This window comes from Trichosurus vulpecula, chromosome 3 (assembly GCF_011100635.1).
Source record: "Trichosurus vulpecula isolate mTriVul1 chromosome 3, mTriVul1.pri, whole genome shotgun sequence".
In the NCBI taxonomy this organism is placed as follows: Eukaryota; Metazoa; Chordata; class Mammalia; order Diprotodontia; family Phalangeridae; genus Trichosurus; species Trichosurus vulpecula.
Window position 1 is genome coordinate 33260298 of NC_050575.1, and position 27101 is coordinate 33287398.

The following is a 27101-nucleotide window of genomic DNA, read 5'->3' on the forward strand; positions in this document are numbered from 1 at the left end:
CGAAAGTTTCCCCCAATTTTCTGCTTTCCTTCTAATCTTGGCTACATTAGCTTTATTCATACAATACCATTTTAATTTAAAATAATAAAAGTTATCCATTTTATGTCTCAACAATGCTCTCTATCTCTTGTTTCTTCACATATTATTCTCCTATCCATAAATATGATAGGTAGTATATTCAATGATCTTCTAATTTTCTTGTCATATCTCCCTTTATATCTAGGTCATGTATCTATTTTGACTTATAAATCATTGTTGATCTATCTTACAGATGACTTAGCACCCACTATGGGTCCCTTTCTGGCTTCATACATATTTCTGAAGGCAAGGACTCATATTTCTCTTATATCATCCATAATATTTGGTATAGTCTGGACACATAATAGACATCCAATAATTTTTAAATATTAAATTGCATCCATTTCCCTTAGATCATAGTCCTCTTCTCCCTACCAAACAGGCCTGTTATGGGCCCACCATGCAAAGTTTCATTTCTCTCCTGCCTTTACCTTTACTATTCATTCCACCATGCCCTGAAATCCAGCATGACCCAATAATCCCTCCCCAAGTTCCACCAAATTCCAAGCAGCACCATAGAAATTTGCCCAGCCTTTTTAGTGAAAGTCGTTCTACTCTGAGCAGACAAATCATACAATCTCAGGGTTTGAGAGCTGGAAGGGACCTCATCAACCATCTATTCCAGCCCACAGAACTCACAGGATTGTTGGGCAGATGGGACTTCAAAAAGTTACTTGGCTTGTCCCTGTTCCTCGACCTCCAGACACTTCTAAGTCTATCCTGTTTTAGGAAAGGCGGGATGCAGGAATGGAGTTGGATTGGAGCATTTCCAATAGAACTGGGCATGTATGCTTTAGCTCCTGAGGGAGAGGCATTTAGTCATACACACTTTCAGTAAGAGGCCAGAGCACAAGCATACCTCCTTTCCTCAAAGTCAAAGCTTCTATGCCCAGCTCCACAAAAATGCTCCAGTACAACCCCACCTCCTGCCCCTTATACTCTTCTTAAAGTTTTTCTTGGATGAAAATTCCATAATCTCTTCTAGCTTTTTTTGGTGTCCAATTGTTTTGATTCCTCTTCTTTATTTTCATCTAAATCTTTTTTGCAGCAAATTTAAGCATGCAGGGCCCCTTGTTCAGTCTCCTATGCAGGGAGTAAGATGGTTGTCTTATTAAATTCTCATTCATCATTAAATTATCAGCTTAATTCTCAATGTTATGAGTTGACAGGTTAATAACACTTTGTACGTATAGCCTATACTCTGCAAAGGAAAATAGTTGATTTTTTTAAAATGTCCTATTCATGCTTTTTGTTTTTTACAAGTAGTCATTTCCCAATAACGACTCTCCTCCCCTTACCCCAGCAATAGAACTCTTCCTCCAAAAAAAAACAGTTAAATAAAAGAAATCATTAGAGCAACCGCATTTGACAACATATGCAACGTTCTGTACCTACATTTTACCACCTCAGTGTTTCATCATTGGTCTCCCTGGAACTGAAATCGGTCATTAAGCTTAATTTGAGTTCTGGTGTCTTTTAGTGTAGCTTTCATATATATTATTATCGTAGGGTTTTTTTCCTCTCGATTCCTTGCTTTGTATCTGTATATATGTCTTCCCATACATCTCTGAATTACTCACACTTGTTGTTTCTTATTGAGTAAAAATAATCTCTTACATTCATATACCACAGTTCATTCACCCCAATCTGTGGGCGTAAATTTTGTTTCCAATTTTTTGTTAGCACAAAAAAAGCATTTTATTAATGCTTTAGCATATAGTTCACCTTTAAAAAATTAATTGAAATTTGCTCTATGCCCCTCTTATGGAAGCAGGGAAACTATAACACAGAAAGAGTAAGCAAAAAGATAGCTAGCCAATGTTCCAGGAAAATAGCAATAAAATCCATGTCTTCTGATTTTCAAACAGTACTTTTAATGACACCCATTGGTGTCAACAGGGCTTTACTTGAGTACTCTAATCAAGAGTATGCTAGCTTATTTTCTATTTTATAGTAAAGTTAATTTTAAAAGGCAAATATATTTGCATGCCTGAGAACAATAGCAGATTGTCCAGATAATACTTTAACCATCAATTACAAAAGATGATTGAAAATGAAATTTTTAAGTATTTTTTTTAACCACACTAAAGCTAACATCCTTGCCCCTGAGGCTTCTGACTCCTCCTCCAGCTGCTATTTGTTGTTCACAGCCTCTAGAATTCCAAAGCTTCTTTCTTTATTCCCAGATGCTTCTCACAGTGCAGTCCGTATATTTGAACCAAAACAGCAACGGCCTCAGAACAAAACTACAAAACATTACCTGGATAAAGCAAGCCAGGGATCAAGAGAGGCTGTGAGTTGGAAAGGTGTTTAAAATGTCATCCAGTGCTACAGAAAGGCACTAAGAAAAGGAAAGGAGGAAAAAAACATACATTGAGGACACAAAGGAATGGCCCCTGAACTCCTGTGTTCCAACAGGTAAGTCAGAATACAAACTGCAGGTCTGCGCAGGAAAAATCTTGGAAATGTGTTTTTTCAAATATACATTTTATTTCAAAAAAAATTTTTTTCTAGCTTAAATACATTTCAAGAACATTAGATGCCAGAATTGTAGTGCTGTAAACCATGGCTTGTTTCTTATGTAATCATCTAAAAGACAATTTAAGCTTTAATATCATACGTAAAGCAACTGTGGAACGTTAAAATAATGATGTTGCTGATGACATGGATGAACAGAGAAACCATTCCTGACTAAGGCTGGTGGTCTGTTCTTCACCTTACAGTTTCTTTATTCCTGCTGCTTAAAAACCAGGTAGGTGACACATTTGTTTGTCAGATAAATGATTATTAAATCTCTGTTTTGATTCTTGTAATATACTGAGCCCCCTAAACCTCGCCCCACCCCCTGCCAAAAAAACCCATAATTACATCATGTCTGAAATAAGAAGTCCTGTTCCTAAACTCCACATGAAAATGGAATCTACAGGAAAGATTCAGACTACTATCTTTGACTTCAACTGAAAGGCTGGCTTTATGTAATGAAATCCATAAATTTTCCATGAAAGCTCCGTCTGGAGGCAGAGAATTCATAAATGAGGGGAAAACAAGTAAACTCTACAAAAAAAAAAATCAAAACACAGAGCACCAAAATAAGCCTCACTTAGAGATCAGTCCCTTGCATAAAATTTAAGGATTTCCACAATCTGATTCCAATCTACTTTTCCTGCCTTGTTTTATATCAGTCTCAGATATATGTCCTACCTTTCAGCCAGAATGAACTATTAGGTGTTCCTTAGTCTCATTCTGGGCTCTTCCACATAATGATAGCGATAATCACAACGACAATAACATTAAACGATATGCATTTGTGCAGCTCACCTCCAGTATTTAGAATACCCTTCCTCCACATGCTTTTCCCACGCTCTTTATTTTTCTCTAAGATCTAGTTCAGGTGCCTTCTCTTCCAGGGAATCTTCCCTGATTTCTCCCTTCCTCTTCTCTTCCTGATGTGGTCTCCCCCATCAAGTTGAAAGTGCTCGTTCTGCTTCAATATTTCTTACTGTTTCTTGTCTGGTCCTCTTCTTTGCCTTTGCCACGTTCTATCTTGCATCATATCACACTTATTTGTGTTCTTGTTATATACCCCTTTGTATTATAAACCCCTCAAGGTCAGGGACTATATAAATTGTTTTCCCTTTGTATTCCCATGGCACAGTGCCATGCATATAATGGGCTCTTAATAAATGTTTGCTGAATTTGAATTTGTGTCTTTAGGTTGCTACTAGTTCATCTGTTTTGGCTAAATTCAAATAACTGATTTGACTGGTTTTTTTCTAAATTAATCAGGTGTTTATTGGACTAGTCAGATTAACAGGAAATATTGGGTATTTGGCACATTGTAGATAGACAATTGCATTGTATACTCAGCTCCTCCCTATCCTATTGATATAACCTTGGGCAAATTAATTAACCTTTCTGAAGCTTCAATCTCTTCATCTGTTTTTTTTTTGTTGTTTGTTTGTTTTTTGAGGGGGGAAGACAAGGCAATTGGGGTTAAGTGACTTGCCCAAAGTCACACAGCTAGTAAGTGTGTTAAGTGTCTGAGGTCACATTTGAACTCAGGTCCTCCTGACTCCAGGGCCATGCTCTACTCACTGCTCTGCCTAGCTACCCTGGGTCTCTTCATTTGTATGTTCAAAATTTGATTACATGCAAAACAGGATTAAAAATATGTCTCACAGGTTTTTTTTTTAAATCAAGATTAGATGTGAAATATTTATGTCAACAAGAGTCAGAGAGTTTGCTCTGGAAATTTTTAAGAGAAAGGGTAGAAACGAGCTCTAGGTAACAGAGATTCAGTTTTTTATCTAATAGTTTTTTTTCTGATCTTCTTTGTATATGGAAATATTTGTTATATTTGTTGATGTCTGTTAAGTTCATGATTAAAGAAAGTTTTTTTTTAAAGGGAGAGATATTTTCTGATGATCTTAAACATAATTTGTGCCTCTGACTCTTATCTTCTGAGATGTTTAAGTGACCAAATATAGGAAGAGGGACTAGATGACCTCTCTAGTTCACTTTAAATCACAGGACTTTATGGTTACAATAGGATCCTACGGTTACCTACGGTTACAGTAGGAATGAGTTTAACCTTCCTACCTACCACCCTCATAACAGAAAGGTAGGGAACCTGCTTTCATTTGAAAGTCCATGGAAAAAATCATTTGAGAGTCATAATTTGTTATTGTTACAATTATTAAGAAAAGCATAAATTTATTAATTGCTTTTAAAATAAAGCTCAATGAACCCAAATCCAAATAAATACTGCAAATAACTTAAAATATAAATTTAGTTCTTCATTAATACCTCTGGATAGGAGGGAAGGGGAGATGAAGAGAAAAAAGAGAGGAAAAGAGAGATAAAGAGTGAGACGGAAGAAAAAAGCATATACATACAAAAGAAAAGAAATATATACAAAAAGGAACAAATCCCTATTTTGGTATCTTTTAGAATACTGCTATTAAAGAGTAAGATTTTTGATGTTTTATTTTTACATTGCTTTAATTTCTTTTAAAACCTTCATTTTTGAACATGATCACTCCCTCTTCCCCCCCAATGAACTTACATCAAAGAACCAAAAAAAAAAAAAAAAGCAGTTCAGTAAAACTAATCAGCCCATCAACTGAATCTAGCAATATATTTAATGTTCCACATCCAGATGTATTTTTCAGTCTCTTCTCTAGGGATAAACTTGGTCAATATAATTTCAGTGTTTAGTTTGGGGTTTTTTCTTCTTTCCTTTAATGTTGTGTATCTAACAACATGTAGCCATTGCGAATATTGTTTTCCTGGTTCTTCTTGCCTCAATCTATACCAATTATTATATGTCCCTATGCTTTAAAAAAAATCTTCATATTATTTTTTCTTGCAATGCAGTATTATTTTATTATATTTTTGAATCACAATTTGTTTAGCCATTCCCCAATCCATGGACTGCTAAAGATTTTTAAAACTAGGCATTTTTATAAAAATACACAAAAATGGGACTAGATTTTTTTTTTTATTTATCCTGCCTACTAGATGAACCTAAGACAGGTGATCACCTATTCTTAGTATTGGGTCTTTTGCAACTAACAAATCTTGTTTCCACACTTAGTTAAATAGCCAGGACAGAAATTCTTTAACTAAACCTAAAAGCCAAATCTTCAATTTCCTTTTAAAGTAGGTCTTAAAAGGAAGAAGACAGTCTGTTGCCTTTCTTGTAAGATGCATTTACTGGAAGCCACAAAATCTCTACTGATTTCAAACAATTTACTAAAACTCTCAATTCCTTAGTTCCTCCATCTGTGAAACAGCAACCTAGGGAAGTACTTTGGAGGAAGGATGCCATATTCATTCAAGGCTCCTTCATTTAAAAGAAACAAATTAATTAGAAAGGATTGTGAGACATCTTCTAGGTATGAGTCTTTGTAGTGTGCCATCATAACAACTCTTAAAGTTCTCTAAAGAATTGCAAACTATTAACAATGTGATGTATGAAAAGTTTGAGAGATGTAATTTCTAGGTAATTAATAATCTATTTTATTAATTTGGCTAGCAGAAAATTAATAAAATGATGGTCATTTGGCTTTTTCTTGGAAACCAAAGACGAATCATGGAGGCTATTCAATGTTTAAATATCCTTGGAGAGTGGGTGTTCTCAGCAAGTGGAAATCAGCTCTGATTAGTTAACAATTAATGAGAGAATGAATATTATGATGAAAGGTGGGCTTATTCTAATGAGGGGCTGGGTACAAGTCTGTCATCGTGATACTCTTGGACAAAGAAAGGGAACCACCCAATCCTGCCTAAGTAGAACACAATGGGTCAGAATTCCTCTACATTAGACTCTCTTTCTAAGGTCTTCTAGTTGGGTGGGGTGAGAAGCATATTCCCAGATTATTTGAGCCATCTCATCTATCACAAGGACTCATAAGGATTGACAAGGACTGGGCTTTGAATGAGGAATAGAAAGGAGGAAGAACCCTGGATGTCCCCAATATTAATTGGTCATTAATAATCATTTTTCTCACCAACCAAAAGAAAGAATGCTCCAAGTCACTAATAATAAAAAAAAATGAGGGGCAGCTAGGTGGTACAGTGAGTAGAGCACCGGCCCTGGAGTCAGGAGGACCTGAATTCAAATCCAGCCTCAGATACTTGACACACTTACTAGCAGTGTGACCTTGGGCAAGTCACTTAACTCCAATTGCCCTGCCTTCCCCCCTCCAAAAAAACCCCAAAAGAAACCAATAAATAAATAAATAAATATAATCAAAACAATCCTGAGATTTTACCTCACCCTCAGCAAACTGGCAAAGTTGACAAAAGTTGGGAATAATCAATGTTGGGGGGGTTGTGGGAAGACAGGTACACCAGAGCGTTGTTGGAGCTGCGAATCAGTACCACCATTCTGGAAAGAATTTGGAACTGCATAAATAACATGACTAAAACGTCCACATCCTTTGGCTGATAGATTTCACTACTAGGCTCATACTCTAAGGAAGCCATTGATAAGAAAATCCCCATATACACCCAATATTTATAGTAGTACTTTTTGTAATATCAAAGAATTGGAAACAAAGTAGATCCTTATCAATTTGGGGAGTGGCTAAACAAACTTTGTACACAAATGTGATGGAATATTACTATCTTGTAAGAAATGATGACTATGATGAATATAGAAAAGTATGGCAAGATCCACAAGAACCCACGTAGAGCCAAGAGAACAGTATATACAGTGTCTACAATAAGGCAGACAGAAAGAACAACCAACCCAAAAAATCACAAGTGAGTGTTGCAGACTCCTGCATTACATGAGCAACAAGATGGATGACTAGTTCTCCAATCCCCACGATCTTTCAAACTTGTCTGAAACAGAGATTATGTACCAAAGATGAAGCAACCTCAGCTATTTCCATGGTCTAGGAACAGGGCTTCTTAAAGTTCTTCCACTTGTGACCCCTTCAGTGTTTCTTAAACTGTGGGTCGCAATCCCAACCCACATTTTAAGAAGCACCGGAGGACACCCAGAATCCCAAAGCAGGTAAAAACAAAAAATAACCGTAGGAACTGATGTTCACTGACCCTAAGCTTACTCGGTACCCCTCATGTACCTTCCACACTACTGGCATTGAAGGTGCACAACAGACCCGAGGATACAACACAGTTTGACATCAAACCTACCCTTGCATCCTGTTCTCCCCTCCCTCTTTCCAGTGCCATAGAGATCCTGACTCCAAGCTGTAAAAGTTTGCTCAGGCCTCAAAAGTCAGCTTGGCCATAGCCCTTCAAGAGTAAAAGTTTGCCAGAGGCTGCAACCCAGAAGCATCAATATCTAAACTTCTGGTACCAGGGAAAGCGCATTCTATACTGCTGGTGTCAGGACACAGAACTAAGTAATAGAGAGCGGGACAGCTAACCAACACATGATACCCTGCTTATTGGGAACTGGGCTGTACTTCACCAAACCTGTGGGAAGGAGCACAGTCCCCAACTAGGGCCATTTCTGACCACCCCAAAGTCATTTGGGGCAGAGACCTAGGTTGGTGAAGCATTCATTGCTCTGTGTGGGAGGAGATTTAAAGACTTTAAGATCTAGTCCCCCAGAAAACCAGAATCAGAGAGGAGGGAGTCAGAAAGTGAATGATAAGTAAAAATCATTGGGGGAGGGGGGTGGAGGGAAAGACTGAAAGTACCAAAGTTTTCAGGAAGAAGAAATCAGGAAGACTTTGAACATAAACAGACAAATAGACAGGAAAACCAATAACAGAGGTAAATAAGGCCTCCAGTTCTAGTAAATGAGTTCAGGCAGTTATGAATAAAGACTTTAAAATTAAGGAAAATGATCCAACGCTTGATGAAACAGGGGACCTTGTGGAATTCAGGGACATGGACCCACAATATGCTATTCCTGAGTGGTTTAATAGAGAAATGAAAATTATGAGAGCAAAATTTTTGGCCTACAAAGCAAAAACAGTGAACAGAATTGAAAAACTATTATCTGCAATGGTAAAACTCACCAAAGAAACAAGAGAGAACAATCGATTGGGAATGCAAATAAGCAGAAATGAAGAACAATCTAGAAGAGAAACAAAAAAACAAAAACATTAAAAGAAAATATACTCACTATGCAAGCAAAATATATGGATCTCAAAGGCAGGATTCATGGATAACAACCCAAATATAACAGATCTCCCAGAAGAACATGACAGGACCAAAAATCTTAACACAATAATGAAATTAAAAAATAGAAGATAAATTGCCAGGACTTCTGAAACACAGAAAATGAAACCCCAACAGATCATTCAAGGAAAAAACTCCAAGGCTGCAAACTCCTAGACACATAGTAATTAAATTTGACAATTCGATTCAGAAACAACAAATTTGACAAACCACCAGGAGAAAGACTGACCAATATAGTGGAAAGGATATTCTAACAACACGAGATTGTTCTGTACTTACTTGATAAAAAAAGAGGGAATGGAATAATGTGTTCAGAGGAGTACTGACTCAGGATGCAGCCCAGGGTGATTTATCCTACAAATCTGAGCTTCACTATACAGGACAAAAAATGGAGGTTATAATAAAGAAGGGTTTGGAACAATTTTGGAAAGAAAACTAGAACTGAAGGGATTATTTGCTTCTGGAATGCCCCACAAAACAGAATTGCAAGAGGAGTAATTGCAGACAGCAACAGTAACAGTGACAACAGAAGGACCAGTGAGAGACTTCTTTGCAAAAGTACACTAGCAGACAGGCGTGAAGGCTGAAATCTGTTAGAGGTAAAATGAAGGGGTAGATAGGGGAGCATTAACTGGACCTATAGGCCGGTGCTTCTTTTGTGGGACTACATTACAGCCTGGGAGGTTACAGGAAAGGAGACAGGGGAGTAGGAAAATAAAGAGGAGTGAGTGATGTGTTGGGATCAAATCAAGGGCTAGCAATGAGGGGAAGATGACTTCTGTGGTCTCGGTAAGAGAAGAGCCTGCAAGGGAGGGGGCGAGGGGAGGAGGAGAGGAACAAAGAAAACAGAGAAAAAAGAAAGGGCTCTTACTTTGCAGTGGGCCAGGGTTCAGCTGATGAATGCTCCTATGAGTGAAAGGAGATGAGGACCTCATGCTGGATGAAGCCTGGGGCATGTTGGTGCCTGCAAAAAATCTACTTGTCCTGGGAGGAAGGGACACAGAACGCCTGGGGCAACCTGGAGGAGTAGTAGAGCAGGGAGACCGGGAGTAGATTAAAACAAAAAAGGTCAATAAGAGAGGGTACAGATCAATGGAGGGGGTGGTGTACCGCGGGGCACCATCCTCTCTGACACCTGCGATAATTGGCACTGTTCTGTGGATGAGGCACAAAGGAAAAGGGTAATTTGTAAGGTAAAAGTGAGCTCTAGAAGCCGGTGGCAGAAAGCACCTTGAGGGCAAGAGCCTTTGATTGTATAAAGAATGCAGAGAAAGGAGAGACCACATGATCAGAGGGGTCATAAATCAGGGAAAACAGAAAGCAAAGATGGATAATGAAGAGGGGAAGAGAAATTCTTTTTGGAAAGGGGTGCAAAAAATGAAATGAAAAAACTAATGAACAGGAATAGTTGAAGAGAAGGAAAGGAAGGGGAAATCTACTGGACTAACAGGAAAAAAGATGGGGTAGAAAGATATAACCAGATAAAAGTAGAAGAGAGGAATAAATAAACAAAACCTTAAAGGAGAAAGAGTAATAAATGAGAAGAGGAGATTGGAGGGAGGGGAAGAGAGCCAGTGGGAACAGGTCACCTTAAAAAAAAAGGTTAAAAATAATTGAAGGAACATAACACTGTGTTTACAGCAGAAAAGCAGGGAAAAATCATAACTTAAAACCCCCCTAACTTTAGAGAAAATAAAACCCTACAATCTGTTGCTTGTAAGAGACACAATTAAAAAAACAAAGACACGAAATGAAACTGAGGGGATGAATACAGAGAAGCATGGAAAGATGTACATGAACTGATGGGGATATATGGAGTACTCATGGACTTCTACAAAGGGGTGGGATGGATATCTTTTCATTATCACTTCTTTCAAGCCATGCTTATTCTTTGTAATTTTGCAACATTCACTCTTAAAAATATATTTTTATTGATATTTTCTGCTTATATCACCATAGTATCTTGCTGGTTTTTTTCCTCTTCTTTTTCTCTTCTTTAGTCTTTAAAAAAATAGTATTTGTTATATATGGGACGGCTTTTGGGGAATGGGTGGGGAGGAGGAATAGTGGGGGAAGGAAGAGGAAACTTAAGATCAAAGAAGGATCACACAGCAAGTGCAAACACAGGAGAAGAATCCAGTCCTCCTGATTTCTATTATACCAAGATCTTAAAAAAAAAAAAAAAGACAAAGAAGAAAAAAGTCACTGTGCTCCCTTCTTGCCCCTTCTCTGATCTCATTCTCCAGATCTTTCCTTCCTCCAGTTGACCCCTATGAATGCTCTAAGATTTCTGCTCTAAAGAGAGGGGGGTAGGAGGGGAGGCAGGGAGGTAAGGGAAGAGTTGGACTAGGTGGCCCTAAGGACCCTCTGGTCCTCTAACGTATGATCCAATGTTATGGTTTTTTAAATTTCCTTTTATTATATGGGACTCAGGGCCATTCTTCCTGCAAATCTTGGTTAAGTAAAAATCTGTCTTAATATTAACCTCATCTGATCAAAACCTGTCCCACAGGAAGTGAAAATTTACTTCAAGCCTTCAATATTCCCCAGGTAAGAAGCCGGAGGGAGAATCTCAACTGTCCCTGACTCTTTAGTGACATGTAAATTCCTCTCAATCAGCCTGTTTGTGAGCCTTCTAAAATTAATTTAATCTGTAACCTGACTTAATTTACTTACAGAGTCTGATGAGGCTTGTTTCCTTAGGAGATGTACGAGATTATGACTCTTTTAAGTTTGTTCAGCTATTATGATATTGAAGGAAGTGGGATATTATGGATCTATCTTCTCATTTATGGCTGAAGAGCAACGTACAAGATTGTTATATGTAAAAGAATTATTCTTCTGTCACTGACATAATTTTGCCTTTAAGAAGCCTTGTCAGAATCCTCACGATGGTCTGGGTTTTCTGAGGCCTAAACCTATGCTAGCAAAACCTAGGTTTTTACCTCTATAATGTCTGCATTGCGGTAAATATATATTTGGCACTTACCCATCACATGAACTCAAAGAGGAAATGTTTCTCCCACAATCGTGACCCAGGGAGGGGTGGGGGAATTCCATATGACCACCCTTTCTTTAGCTCATTATAAAAGCTGCATTGAGTGACTCTGCTTACTTTTTTTTTTCCTATCTCTTCACTTTCATCACCAGTTTCTGTTTATCTGTGGGATTTTCCAATACCTGTGAACTCAGATATTATACAGTGGGGACCCAATAGATCCACATTATCATTAAAGCAGAATTTTTTTCATTTTCAAAATTTAATTAAATTCTGTCAATTAACAAAAATATATTTTCTCTCCTTCCTTCCACTCTCCCTATCGGAAAAAAAAAAAAAAGAAAAACAAATGTTTGTAACAAATACACTTAGTCAAGCAAAAGAAACCCCCACATTGGCCACATCTAAAAAATACGTCGCATTCTGTAGCTGGAATCCAACCTATCTCTGTCAGGAGGTGAGGGGTACGCTTCATCACTGGTCCTCTCGTCATTGCATTGGTCAGATTTCTGAAGTCTTTCAAAGTTGTTTGTCATTGTATAAATTGGTCTCCTGGTTCTGCTCACTTCAAGTTGCGTTAGTTCATTGTTGTGGGAATTTTTGGCTTCCTTTTGTTATTCCTGAAACTTTTCATTAGTATTAATCTCACCTGACCAAAATCAGTCCCATGGAATGTGAAAATTTACTTAGAACCTTAAACATTCCTTAGATAAGAAGCCAGAGGAAGAATTTCAACTGTCCCTCACTCCTGGTGACATGTAAATTGTGCTCATTAATCAGCCTATTTGTGAACCTCTAAAAATAATCTGTAACCTGACTTAATTTACCTTTCGACCTTTCAAGTTTGAAAAGGTTTGTTTCTTTAGATGTAAGAGATTATGACTGTTTTAAAGACTGTTCACCTTTTATGACAATGAAGTATGGGATTATCATTCTACCTTCAGCTTTCATGGCTTAAGAGGAATGTACAAGATTGCAATATGTAAAAAATTATGTAATTTTGCCTATTAGAGGACTTGTGAGAGTCCTAATTGGGATTTCTGAGGCCTGAACTCATGCCTGAGCATAATAACATAATCTAGGTTTTTACCTCTATAATTTCTACATTGTGGTTAATACATAATTGGCAATAGTTACCTACCACATGAACTCAGAAAGGAGATATTTCCCCTATACATCACATAAATTTTCCCAGGTTTCTCTGAAACTGTCCCTTTTATCATTGCTTATGGCATAATAGTATTCCATTACATTCCTATATTATAATTTATTCTTCTTAATTGATGAGAACCCCCCCTTGTTTCTAGGGTGGGTTTTTTTTTTAACCACTATAAAAAGAACTGTGACAAATCTTTTTTTTTTCTTTATAGATGGGTCCTTTTCCTCTTTCTTTTATCTCTTTGGAGTACAGGCCTACTAGATGTATTTTTGGGTCAGAGGGTATGCACAATTTAGCAAATTGTTCTAAATAAAGCAGTTCTTTTTCAACATAAGCTGACTCATGCCTTGAACCTGGAAGAGCTATTCAAAGCAGAGATGAGTAATTTCAAATAATGTTTTAAGATTTTATTCCTTTTCTAAAAAATGGCTTTTCTTATCAATGCTTTCTTCCCTGCTCAGGACAGAGTATAGATCTGAACACAGTAGCTTCCTTTTTGGAGCAGAACCTGTCACGACACTTTCCCCAGTTCCTAAGGAACAGCGCAACCTGAGAGAGATGTTTGATTTTCAGCTTTTTTTTCCCCAGGGTAAACTATTTTGATGCATCTTTCTAGTCCTAATTGAAGTCTGTAAAGGAAGGGGAAGGGGCAGAAAGAGTGTGCCAGCCTTTATAAAGCCAGCGCTTTATAAATATCATCTCTTTATCTCTAAATCCCTTCAAGCCTCAGTTCAAATTCTACCTTCTTAAAGAAGCCTTTCCTTATTTTCTCAATTGTTAGTGTCCCTTTTCAACCAGAAACTATATAATAACTTATATAACATATATACATAGCATTATATATAAGATACAGAATTATGTAATATACATGTGTACTTCTATTACATACACTATATGTTTTATCCTTATTTTTGTACATGTGTGGCCTAATAGTAGAATGTTTGTTCCTTGAGATCAGGGACTGTCTTGCTCTTGTTTTTGTATCCCTAGGTCCCAGCACTGAATGTGGTCCTTAATAAATGCTTGTTGATTGATTGGCTGACTTTATTTCTTTCTTTGACTGGGTTGTTCTACAGCAGAGGTATAGTGATTTGTCCTTCGTTCTCTAAGAGGACCATGACCTCAGGAAGGTGATGCCATGACATGCAATTGAACTGGATTCGAGGGAGGAAGTGCTGTATAAAGCCCCAGCCTTACTCTCTCCTCCAGAGCCATCTGGGTCCAGTGGCCAGATATAGATCAAGACAACTGGAGATGGCCCAGATGGAATCAGAGACCTTGGCCTTTTGAAGCTAAGGTCTTTCTGAGTTCTCACTTTGAGTGAGATAGCCATTCAGTGAACAGGCCTGTTTAAGAAGTAAGTCAAGGCATGGGCCCTTTAATTTAAAAACAAACAAACAAACAAACAAATTGTGAGGGAAAGACCCGCAGGGTTGCTGGTTGAAAGAGAAACAATTACTCTTTGCATTCACTCTGAGCCATCAGGGTCCAAAAATAACCTTTAAGTGCCATGGACCTATTGTTGGCCAGTTAAGGAGAGTCAGAGTGAATGGCTTTAAGGCTTGTCAAACTGAAATAGAAAAGGGGACCTCTAAATAATACATAAGGACATCTGCTTGTCACATACTGACTTAGAAAAATACATATTAATATTATCTAGGTTTTATTTTTTATTGGGTTTTTATTTATTTTGTTTAATATTTCCCAATTGCATTTTAATCTGGTTCAGGCTGTACTTGGGAGTATTGTGGGTTGTAGGTTCGAGACCTCTGAACTAGTTGATAGGTAGATGAAGGACTGAATGCACAGTGGTTGATATTTCTGGTCCTCAGCTCCATGCCATTCAAAATGTTGTCAATGACTTTATAAATGATACATTTCAGATCTGAAAGTTAAAAGGATTAGCTAGGTAGGTTAACTAGGTCAGATGACAGAATCAGGATCCAAAAAAACATCTAGAGAGGCTAGAATGGTGACATAACTCTATGGAGATTAAATGTAATTGGGATAAATGTAAAATCCTTTCCTTGGGTTCAAAAAATCCACTACACAAGCATAAGATGGGGATGGTGTAGCTAAATAATAGTTTGTGTGAAAGGGCATCTGTCCAATTCCACAAAAACTGATACTATCCTCAGTTTATTATTATTATTTTAAGCACACTGTCCAGAAAGAGATCATTGAGAGAAAGACATAATAGTGAGGGGCCTACAGACCAGGCCTAATGAGGAAAAGGGGGAGACATGATAGCTATCTAAGAATTTGAAATTCTGCCATGTGAAATAGGAAGATGCACCTTTCAGATTTAGGTTCTAAGTAAGGAAACACATAACAATTAGTGCTATCCAAAAGTAAAATGGAGAATTTCCCCTAAGTGGAAATCTCCAAATTGATGCCTGGCTGGCTGCTTTTGAGGAAGGATATAGATGGTAATCCTGCTCATGTTTGGGCTTGAAATGATGGTCCTTGAGGCCTTTTCCATCTCTGAGATCCTTTAATCTCAAAAGTAGTGTGGGTTTGCATATTAGTTGTTAAACAGATGCTGATGGGCTGGCCTGGCATTATGCATGAAATAATTTATATAAGAAAAATCATTCTGTATTCCAACCAACCAATCCTCAAAAAAACAAAACAAAACAAACAAACAAAACAACACAAAACACAGAATCTGAATTAATTTTTTTAACTATACTCCCAGTAAGGAAACTTCCTCAACGAATACAGATCAGCACCTATTCTTCAAATTATAGCATTAGATAGTTGCCAGGAGCACTGAGATGGGAAGCAACTTGTCAGGGTCATTCATCCAGTATGCTACCAGTCAGGTCTTCTTGACACCATGACCAGCTTTTTAGCCCCATCACCATGCTGACTCTTTTTTTAAAAATTTAATTAATTAATTAATTCAAAGGCCAGAACACAAATACAGAATAGAGAAAAGGAACAAAACACATCATAAGCTTAGATATTGAAACTTAAATACAAAGTAAGAAAAAGCAAAAAAAAAGCATGCCATATGCTTGGCAGAAGGGAAGAGAGGATTCAAAATATACAACAATAGATCTTCATTTCAAGAAAGCCTATATAATAAATAGTACATGTGTTGAGAATTGTCTATCTTTGCTTCATTGTGAGTTTTCTTTTGTTCTCTGCTGTGTACTTTTTTACTTTGTTCTTTTTTTTCCCTCCCCCCACTCTACCCCCGAAGGCTACAATAAAATTTAGATATGTTTCTCTATAGCTATAGATGTATACATACACATATACATATATACATACATATATAGACATATACTTTAGATGTATACATACACGTATACATATATACATACATATATAGACATATACTTTCCCAAACATACTCTACTCCTGACCTTTGTTTTTATATTTGTGCATATCTCATTTCCTATCCCTCCTGATTCCTCTACTTTACTTCTACTAACTACCTTACCCTCCTGTTACTTGCCTACCCCCCTCCAAGGATCTCTCCTCTATCCTCCCATTCCCATAAATCTAAACACCCTTCTATATCCCCCTTTTACCCATTCCTTCATTCTCCCCTCTAAAAATCCCTCCCTTATCCCCTCCCCCCTCTCTATACCCCATTTTATTTCTTCTAAATTTAGAAGACTTTTATACTCTTCAAAATATATATGTATTGTTCCCTCTTAAACCCATTCCCAATGAAAATAGGTTACCAGAACTACCCTCCTCCTCCATCTAATTCCTCTGTATCCTCTCTTCCTCTTGTACCCCTTTTGTATAAAAGTTACTCTTTTTAGCTGTTTCTAACTGGTTTTACTTTTTAAATTCATATCATAGTCAGGTTTACCACCCCGTTTCTTATGAGCTCACCAATTATTAATAAGAATCTTAGACATACATTTTACATTTTATGTTATACAAAAGGTAAAGGGTCTGTCCTTATGAATCCCTTATAGTCAGTCTTTGGTAGGTACCTTATGTTTCTCTTGGTTCTTGTATGTCAAATCTTCTATTAAGTTCAGGATTGTTTTTTAGCAAAGTCTTGAAAGTCTGAGAGTTTATCGAATGTCAATTTTTTTTCATTCAAGATAATACTTAAATTTGCAGGGTCTGATATTTTCAGCTGGTGCCCCAGGTCTTTTGCTCTTCAATATTTTATGTTCCAAGACCTGTGGTCCTTTAATGTTTCTGCTGCTAGGTCTTGTGTAATACTAATTGTGGCATCATCATATTTAAATTGTTTTAATCTTGATGCCTTTAATATTTTAAGCTTGAGCTGGGGGTTTCAGAATTTGACAATGATATTCCTATGAGTTTTCCTCATAGGATCTCTTTTAAGTGGTGTTGGATGGATTTTTTCTATTTCTACTTCCCTGCCTTGTTCTAATGCTTCACGACAATTTTTTTTAATTATTTTTTGTATTACTGTATCAAGATTCTTTTTTTTATTATAACTTTCAGTTAATCTAATTATTTTTATATTTTGTCTTCTTGATCTAGTCTCTAAATCTTTTTTTTATAAGATGTTTCACTTCCTCTTCTATTTTTTCATTATTCACGTTTTATTTATTTATTTCTTGATCTCTTATAATTTCACTGGCTGCACTTTGCCCAATTCTAATCTTCAAGGTGGCATTTTCCTCCTTGAGATTCTGGATCTCTTTTTCTAATTGGTTGACTCTCCTTTCATAACTTTTTTGGTTTTTCTGGATTTTTTTTTTTTTAGTTTTTCCTCCATCTCTGTCATTTGATTTTTAAAGTCTTTTTAAAGATCTTCTATAAATTCTTTTTGGACAAGTAACTGTAACAACAATGCTGCTTGCAGCTGCTGCTGAAGTGTAAGACCCAACAAGACCAGCAACAAGAGCTGCCAGCACAGGTTCTTTGATCGGCTTTACTAATGAAGCAACTTTAAGGGGTTAACAATCTCACTTTGATCAAACATACATATATGATTCACTTAGTTCAGGGAAAATACAAAGGGAAATTACAAACAGAAAATATCAACAGATCAAATAGCACAGTTCAACAGACAGGCTTTGTCTGATCAAGACATCACATACATAGTTACCAACAAGAGAAGCACCAACATCTGGGTTTTCTTCAAAGTGAGGTGGGGTGGCGGGGGGGGGGTCTTAACAATGGCTACCCATGGTCTCCACACCAACACTCTTCCAGTGAGTGAGAGCCCCAAACAAAATGCCAACCTTTGAGTTTATATACCCTTCTTAGGGCCTGAAGTCTTCACATCTAATTAGAAAAAGGGTGTGGGCCTGGGGCTTTGCATCTAGTAAGACTAGTAAGTCCCTTGATTACTTTAGCATTCTAAAAGAGAAAACAGTAAAAAGAGTCCCACCTTAATTACCAATAGAGTGACTATTTGATGTTACTCTTTGGAGGTTTCTTTACTTCAATATTCTTCTCTGAAGATGAACCCCAGTCATCTCTATTCCTGTAATAGGTTTCTATGGTTGGATTCTTTCTCCTTTGCCTGTGCATTTTTGTGGTAATAGCTTGATTTTTGTAATCACCTGTAGCCCTGAGGTATGGAAAATAGTGCCTTTGTCCCACATCTTCAGTTCTCCCGTCTAGCCTGGAACCAAAGCCAAACCTCCAACCTCCTATAAGTGCCCACAGCCAGGGGCTTTCTGCCCCACTGCTTCTGCACTTACCAGGCCTGTGCTGGTTCCTTCTCACCCCCACCACTCCTTGCGGTATAGCAGGGTCTGGTGTTCCTCATCAGCAGAGGTTCCCTCAGTCTTCCTGGGCTCAAACACCCAACTCCCCTCACTATCCTGGGGTGAAAAGCTCCTGTGGCTGGGGCTGAGACAGCCTCTGAAACCAACTAACCCCAGGGCTTGCTGCTTGTTGTTCAAAGGGAACCTAGCCTGGAGGTGTTTGCTCCTGGAAGGGACCAAACCTCATCCTGGGATTTTCCTCAAATTGTCCCAGGAAGATCCTGGTTATGCCCCTATTCTTCTTTGTCTCCACCCACACTTTGTTCGCCCTAAGGTGCCATTTTAACTCTTTGGTGGGGGAAAATCTTGAGAGCTTGGAATTTTCTGACCTACTCTGCCATCTTCCCAGAATCCTCTCCTCATGCTGACTCTTTAACATCTGAATATAATTCATGAAATGGAAGCTCACGCATGTGTGGCTGCTGGTAATTACTGAGGAGATTCAGGTATGGGGGATGAGATAAGCTAGCTAATAATGAATAAAGGATATTGGGGCTTTGTGCCAACTAGGTCCCTTTCCATATCTTATACCCACTACCCTCAGGTACTCCAGGCTTTCACTACCTCCCATCTTCCCAGGGTCCCCTACTATAGGAGTCTACTTGGTCCTTCCCAGGCATCAGACCTCTTCCCTTATCAAGGGTTTATCTATTCTAATCTATACAAAAATTTAAATGGGTGGTGGTGACTTGATACTTAGCCCTTTCCAAACATATTTGCATTTTAGAAGAAGGCTCTGGAGGCAAAGCTTTAATTCAAAGAGTGAGCCTAGTGTTTTAGTATCTTTTAATCATAGCCTCAAACAAGTGAATAAATGTTTGAGCTGGAGGGGCCTTATATTATGATCTCTCATCTGATATGTAGGGGAAATGAGGCTTAGATACAGGAAGTGACTTGTTTAAAGACTTGAGCTGGTGGACCTAGATCTAGTGGTCTGGTGGACCAAATGTGTTCCTGGGTCTAGAGCTAGATGTTCCGACTCCTATTCTGGTGTATTTTTCTCTACTTCACACATTGCAGTGACTGGAAAGCAGTCCTAACATCATGGGAGAGATGCAGCCTGGCATAATAGCCAGAGGGCTGACCTCCCCAACAGAACAACCTACATTCAAATCATGTCTGACACATCATGGCCAAGTCACTTAACCTCTCAGTGCCCCAAGTAATTCTCTAACACTGTAAGATGCAAAAGAGTTGCCAGTCTTTACTGATGGAGCAAATCTGCTCACTGAGATTTCTTTACACCAATGAAATTGCAGGTCTAGATTCAAAAGAAATAAGAGTATAAAGAATATGGGGGGTAAGGAGTGGACAAAGAGGGGAGTGAGTAGATAGAGAGGAGAGACAGAGAAAGACAGACAGAGAGTTAGAGAAGGAGAGTGAGAGGGAGGAAAAGCCAGAGAGAGAGAGAAGACAGAGACAGAGATAATGAGAGAGAAATTATACGAAGGTTTATAGCTTGATTGAGGTCCTGAGCCTCTAAAGTTCAGATCACACCCAGGCTTATCATGGAGGTAGGTGAGGGGTAGAGTCAACCTCTATAAGAAAAAAAAAAACTTTCATGATCTCTAGGAAGAATTGAAGAACTTTTCCTTGTCTAGAAGCTTAGGTCCAGCCCTTCCTAGAGGGACATATACAGATGACACAATCTCCTAGGGTCCCCATTGGAATCTGTAGATTTGCTAAGTCTTTAGTAACACTTAGCATTTTTTTCCTTTCAGGGCTCCAGGAAGATGCTCATTTTGCCAAACACTTCCATCATGGGACCAAGGAAGGCTGAAGACTACTGAACACATTCTGAAAGCATCTAAGTAAGGTCCCAAACAAGCAGAGGCCTAAAATTCCACCTTGGAAAAGACCACTGTCTTCCCCCGGTACTAATAGAATGGATTATTCTGAGACTGCACTAAACCATATGGCTCCTAATCAAACCAAAGGAAAGACCAATTCCTCTATGTTTTTATACTTTGAATCCTGTCGGCTGCCTTCTCTAGCCTTCTTCATCCTACTCATTGCCTATATCATAGTCATAGTTGTAGGCCTTTTTGGAAACCTCTCGCTCATCATCATCATCATTATCAAAAAGCAGAGAGGGGCTAAAAATGTCACCAGCATCCTAATTGCCAACCTCTCCCTGTCTGACATCCTGATGTGTATCATGTGTATCCCTTTTACAGTCATCTATACACTTATGGATTACTGGATATTTGGAGACACCATGTGTAAACTGACTTCCTATGCACAGAGTGTCTCCATCACTGTTTCCATATTTTCATTGGTCTTAATTGCTGTTGAAAGGTACCAGCTAATCGTGAACCCCCGTGGCTGGAAACCCAACATATCTCATGCCTACTGGGGCATCCTGCTGATTTGGCTGTTTTCACTCCTGCTGTCAGTTCCCTTCCTCCTGTCTTACCATGTCACTGATGAACCCTTTCTCAACCTCTCCCTCCCCAATGACCTCTATAGCCACCAGATGGTCTGTGTGGAGGACTGGTCCTCCAAGGTGAACCAGCTCCTCTTTACCACCTCCCTGCTCCTGCTCCAATACTGCATCCCCCTCGGCTTCATTTTCATCTGCTATGTGAGGATCCTGATCTGCCTCCGACGGAGGAATGGGAAGGTAGAAAGGATGAGGGGGAGTGAAAGCAAGAGGATAAACACTGTGTTGATCTCCATTGTGGTGAGCTTTGGGGCCTGCTGGCTACCCCTAAATATCTTCAATGCCATCTTTGATTGGTACCATGAGGCCCTGCTGAGCTGCCACCACAACCTGGTATTCGTGGTCTGCCATCTGGTTGCCATGACCTCCACGTGTGTCAACCCTCTTTTTTATGGCTTCCTCAACAAGAATTTCCAGAAGGATCTGTTGGCGCTCATCCGCCACTGCCGATGCTTGGCACCTCAAGAGAAATATGAAAATATTGCCATGTCCACCATGTACACAGATGAGTCCAAAGGATTCTTAAAATTAGCCCCTATCCCAGCACCAATCTAAAAACAGGTGCTGCTTCAGTGTTTTCCATCTGTCTGACACTGGCTGTAGCTCTAATTCACCTAACAAGGTCATTTCCTTGGAGATAAAATAAAAAGCTAGTCAAGAGTTATTCCCAAATCACTTCTTTTCAGAAAGATGGCCCCTTAAAAATAAAGATTCAGAATTCATCCAAGATACCACTGCATTCCCCTTAAAATGATCAACCCTCACTTGACTTCTTTATTATATTACTGACTACTTGACAGACAAAGCTCTCATAATCAAAAATCTTCCTGCTCTTGGGAGTTTTCAGATGCTGTCTGTAACAATTAAATATCTCCAGGAATTGAAGGCAGGTCTTGATTTCATGCTGTCCTTCCCAAAATTGTAAAGCTAGTGAAGTTCTTCTGTGTTCTTACTCTCCCAGGCCTGGCTACCTGGAGCTTTCGGTTCTTTCCTATCAAAGCCTTCATCTCAGAAAATCACAGAGAAAACTCATTCATTCTAAGGAGTTTACACTGCCACACAAATGTGAGGTATCATTGATTTAGCTCTCATTTATTAAACCTTACCATATGGAACACTGTGGGCCCAGTCTTTAGAGCACATGGACATGTCTTACCTGCTTTCCATCCATTGCTTCTGGAACTGTGTGATGGAGGTACCCTTTCCCTCACTGCTTCAGAGCATGTGCAGGTTCTAATTCTCATTAATTTACTGCATAGAGCTGTAAAGCCTTTTACTTGGCTGCTGGGTCAGACTTGAATACGTATACAAAGGCTCAAGCAGCTGAACTCTCTTCCTTGGTGGCATTTGAGTGAGGAGGAAGGAAAAAAAGGCTGTGGTTTTCAGAAGAGGGGAAGGGGAAAGGAACTTCCTTGGTTGTATTGTGCCTCATCCTTCTGTCCTTATTCTTTCCCTCTTTCCTGATCTCAATTGAATGAGTATCAAAGATGTTAAAGACCAGGTTACAACCTCATAAGCAGTTGGAGAGCAGCAAGAGATGAGTCTGGTGAGGTGCTGGTCCTGAGCCCTGACCTGCTTTATTCAATCCAGCTTTGAACTGACTTGAAAGCCAAGACAGCAAGGAAGAAATTTGTCATTGCTTATACTACGCTTAGAAATTGACTTGGGGAGAACATTTTATAGCAACCTCTTAAAATTTGAGTCTATTCTCTCCAGGGACCAAGGTGGTATAATGTATAAAAAGTTCAAGAGACATACTTTCTGGGTAATTAATCATTTGTTAATTATGCTAGCGGATAATCAATAAATGGGGTCAATGGCACTCTCAAATGCCAAAGACCCCTCATGGAACCCACTCAATGCCTTGGAAGAGTGGGTGTTCCTAAAGACGGAAATCAACTCTGATTGGTTAACCAGTAATGAGAGAATGAATATTATGAGAGGTGGACCAATTCCAATGGGGTGGGGAGGGATGTGACTTTGATTACTCTTATTCCCAGACCACCCCCCAGTCTTGGGCAATTCTAGACAAAGGATCTGCTCCTTACACAAGCCTGAGTGGAACGCAATGGGCTTGTGAACTTGTGTGGGATCTGAACAAGATTGAGGAGAAAGTTAATGCAATCTTGTTATCAGCAATGTCCTTCAGATAGTAGTTTGAGGTAGTGGAGAAAGGGGACATAGGATGGGAAAAAACCCTGGATCTCCCCAATAATTGGTTACTTACTAATTATTTGTCTCACATTCTTGCTATACCCTCTAAGCAAATAACCCTTTATAAAAGCTAATCGATGTTAATTGGTTAAATAATATTGGGGAGATATTAACTGGCAACTGATATTGGGGGAACACATTAGATGGGGGTGAATGAGTTGCAATGTTAAAGAAACAACCTGACAACCCTGCAGGGTTATCCCTAGAGCCTTGGGACAGGATGTGGCAGTTAAGATCTGGGGGTTTGAGCTGCTAGGCTGAGTGTGGGTTGGGAAAATGAGCCCAGCGCTTGTGCTACACCAACATTGTATAGAGGGGGAAATTGAGGCCTAGAAATGGAAAAGAACTTAAACAAGGTCCTAGTTAGTGGGAGGGCAAAGGCTAGGACTCAGGTCTGTTGTTCTCTCTCCTCCAGCACTACTGCAAGAATGAGGATTTCTGATTATTGCACTGGATTGCAGTTGTGCTTCTAGTCTATGACTCAGCATGTAGAAGACCTCGCTGTGTGCTATCGATCTATTAGTAGTTAGTTCAACTGGACCTGTTTAATCACAGCAAGTAATACCCTTTTGCATTTGCAAAAATATAACCTGCTGCTTCTCTTTATGTCAAAAGTGTAAGTGTATTTCATGCCTTTGTGTGAATAAAAGATTTCCTTCTAATACTTACCTAAAGAGAATTCTAATGTTTTCATTTTGTTTTGTTCAATAACAAAAGTTTTATAAGAACCTATGCAGGTATTGTTGGCTGTCCACATCTTGCCTCTTATTTTAAAATCCAGCTTCAAATAGTAGTGTGTGAAACTCTTGTTAAGATTGCAGACCTAAAGACCACCAACCAGATGGCAAACTCCTTCTCCCCTCCACTCCTTACTCCCTATGTTTCTTTGACACCTTTTCCAATGGGGGTCCTAGAATGATGCTGCCAGCCTTAAAAAGAGAAACTAGCAGAGCATTTAATGAATTAATTAATTAATGACAAAAGGCTTAAGAGTCAAGAATTGCTGGGTTCAAATCTTGCCTCAGACAGTCACTTACTATCTGGCTCTAGCAAGATACTTATCTCTAGGCCTCAGTTTCCTCATCCGTAAATTAAGAAAGTTGGACTCAGTGACCTCTCAGATTCTTTCTAGCTTTAAATCTATGAATCCCATATCCATTTCTATATCTATCCAATGGCTGCATCAAAGTGACCACTCCCCAAATTTGTTAAACCAGGGGGAAATGTCATGGGCATTGACTCTAAGGGTCTGAAGAACTGGAAGGAAACATTTCTTATTCCCTTTTGTTCTCATATTGGTACTTGACCAAGAAGTTAGGAAATTAATGGGATTAGAAAGACTTCTGGGAAAATGGTGCAGTAGGAACACAAGGAAGTCTATCACCTATTAGCCACCCCAACCCCTCAAAGTAATAAAAAGATTTTTTTAAACAGCCCTAAATCCTGTCAAGAAAGTTAAATATCACCAAAAACAATGAATAAACAAAAAAACCACCTTGAAACAATGAAAAAATACAATGGGATAAATGAAATTCCCAAAGACACGATAAAAGAAACAAAGATACATTCAAGGATAACAGCAGAACCATAAGATACAAGAGCTGGAAAGGAACTTAAGAGGTCATCTGATCCAAAATCCTTGTTTTACAGATGAAGAAACTGAAGCACTCTCACAGGGATAGGTTCCTCCAGGGGAAATGTTGTAATGTGACTTGGCATATGCCTGTGCTACTTAAAAATGGCATCACTCATATGAAAGATGCTGTTTGGAAATTGTGTGGACATTCCATTGGCCTATCAATGGTTGGGAGCAGCTATTTTCCCTTAACTGAGTAGCCAGAACTACTGGCTATTGTCTTTAAAGCTATCTGTCCAAGTGCAGTCTGCCTCTTTTGGGTAAATACCCAGATCTAAGAGTGGAGGACTCTAACATTAGCCAACACCATGCAGTAAGAGGCAGAGGTCCACCTGAGGTCCACCTTCCCTTCCCCTTAGGATGATGGCCCTAAGAAATGGACCTGGTATTTTGGTCTGTTTCATTTGCTTATTTCAGCTCTAGGTGTATGAAGTGGAAACCCAAATCTGGGAACCCCGAGGCATAGGGATTTGGGAGTCCAGGAATCCAAGCCAATGTTGCAGTCAGCCCAGAAGCAAATTTCTGAAGAAGGGTCTGGAATGAAAGCCCATTGGGGTTTTGGACTTGAACTTGGTGGGATTAATTTTATGTTGGAATTGAGTTAAACTATGAGGCTAATCTCTCTTTCCTTCTCCAGACTGAGGTGGTAAAAGGTGTGTGTTTGGGGGAAAATTATGCTCCTAGCATTGGGGAAAATGTTCATGTGTTTGTTCTTGCTATACTGTTGTACCAAAAGTGAGTGAGACACGCCACAGAATATAAGTTTTAAATGGAGAATTTATTAGCCGGCGACCATTCGGGGTCTCTTACCCAAATCAAAATGGCCCCAAGCTGGGGTGGAGGAGTAGCTTAAATAGAAAATACAGGGTACAGAGGTTAATTATCTCTTGGAATTTACAAGCCAGGTCACAGGGTCGGGGGAACAGGAACAAAGGTCCTGACAGATCAAAAGATTCTGACAGATTATCCTTAAGTGGGATAATCTTATTGACATTCCTTGGTGGAGTCACGGAGCCCCAGGGACATTTGCCAAATGCCAAAAGGTCTGAGTCCATTCTTTATTATGCAAACTGGGGTTTTCTCAGAGGTCTCCTTAGCAATAACTGATTTTCCAGTACCACAATACCTTTGAAGTAAATATTCCTTTGTAAAAGCTAATCTTGTGCTGAGTGGTTAAGTGGAACTTGGGTAGCTCCTAAAAATGGGGGAACACAATTGATGGGCTTAAGTGAATGGCAGAATTTAGACTCTCCTAACCCTGTTAAACTACCGGAGAATGGGGGTTGGAGGTGGGACATGTAACAACTGTGTGAGAGATTATTAAAAGTTAGGGAAAGTTAGGTTTCCACAGAATAATTAATTGTCAGCTTGAACAAAGAAGGAGTAAAAATTAACCAGGATAAGGGTCCCCAACCAATCAGAATAAAGCTTGTGGTTTTACAAACACCACAAACCCAGAATGTTAGGAAAACTGGGTTGAAAAGAGAACTGCGTCAAATGGCTATTTTGCATGCTTAATTGGCTGATTGAATATTACCTTACACATTCACAGGGAGGAGCTTTCCTCCATTTTTGCACATGGGACGCATGATGTGGAGAGGGGGACTTGCTGGCACACGTCAAGGAGAAAACATGCCAGGGGCATGTCGGAGGGAGTATAACTCAGAAGGGAGCAGACCAATCTGTGCCCTAACAGCTGGAATGTGCCAGATTAACATTATAAAACTGATCTCATTTCTGTGAACTCCACTTCCTCCTCCTAGAGAAGACTGAAGTCTGTTCCTGGCCAGGAATGTTTCCAACTCCTCTGGATTGTTCTAAAATAAATTGTCCTTTATACCTTAATTTCAGTGTCAAGCGTGTTTTTAACAACTGTGACCCTCTGAATGGAGCTAGAGTTAATCCACATTACTCAGGATTCCTCAAAGAAGTTCAAAAGACTTCCTAAAGGCACAGAGAACAAGTGGCAGGGCTGGAAGTAAGATTTGAAATAAGATGCTCAGACCTTGAATTCAGCTAAAAAGAAAGAAACTGATCCCAGTCCCTCCCCCTGACTTCTTTACTTAAACAGACTAGGTGTAACACTAAAACTTGACCCCAAGAGCATAATTTTCTCTCTCTGTTCATTTTCCTCACTTGGAGTTGCTTCAGGAAAATCTCCAAATATACTTAAAATATAATTCATG

The 27101-nt window shown here is 38.9% G+C and overlaps 1 protein-coding gene across 1 annotated transcript; it reads left to right on the top strand.

Annotated features, from left to right (window-relative positions):
* The first annotated feature begins 20507 nt into the window (after positions 1-20507).
* LOC118841186 (neuropeptide Y receptor type 6-like) lies at positions 20508-21620 on the top strand. The gene has a single exon (XM_036748582.1). The coding sequence runs from the start codon at positions 20508-20510 to the stop codon at positions 21618-21620; it is 1113 nt and encodes a 370-aa protein (XP_036604477.1).
* The last annotated feature ends 5481 nt before the right edge of the window (positions 21621-27101 follow it).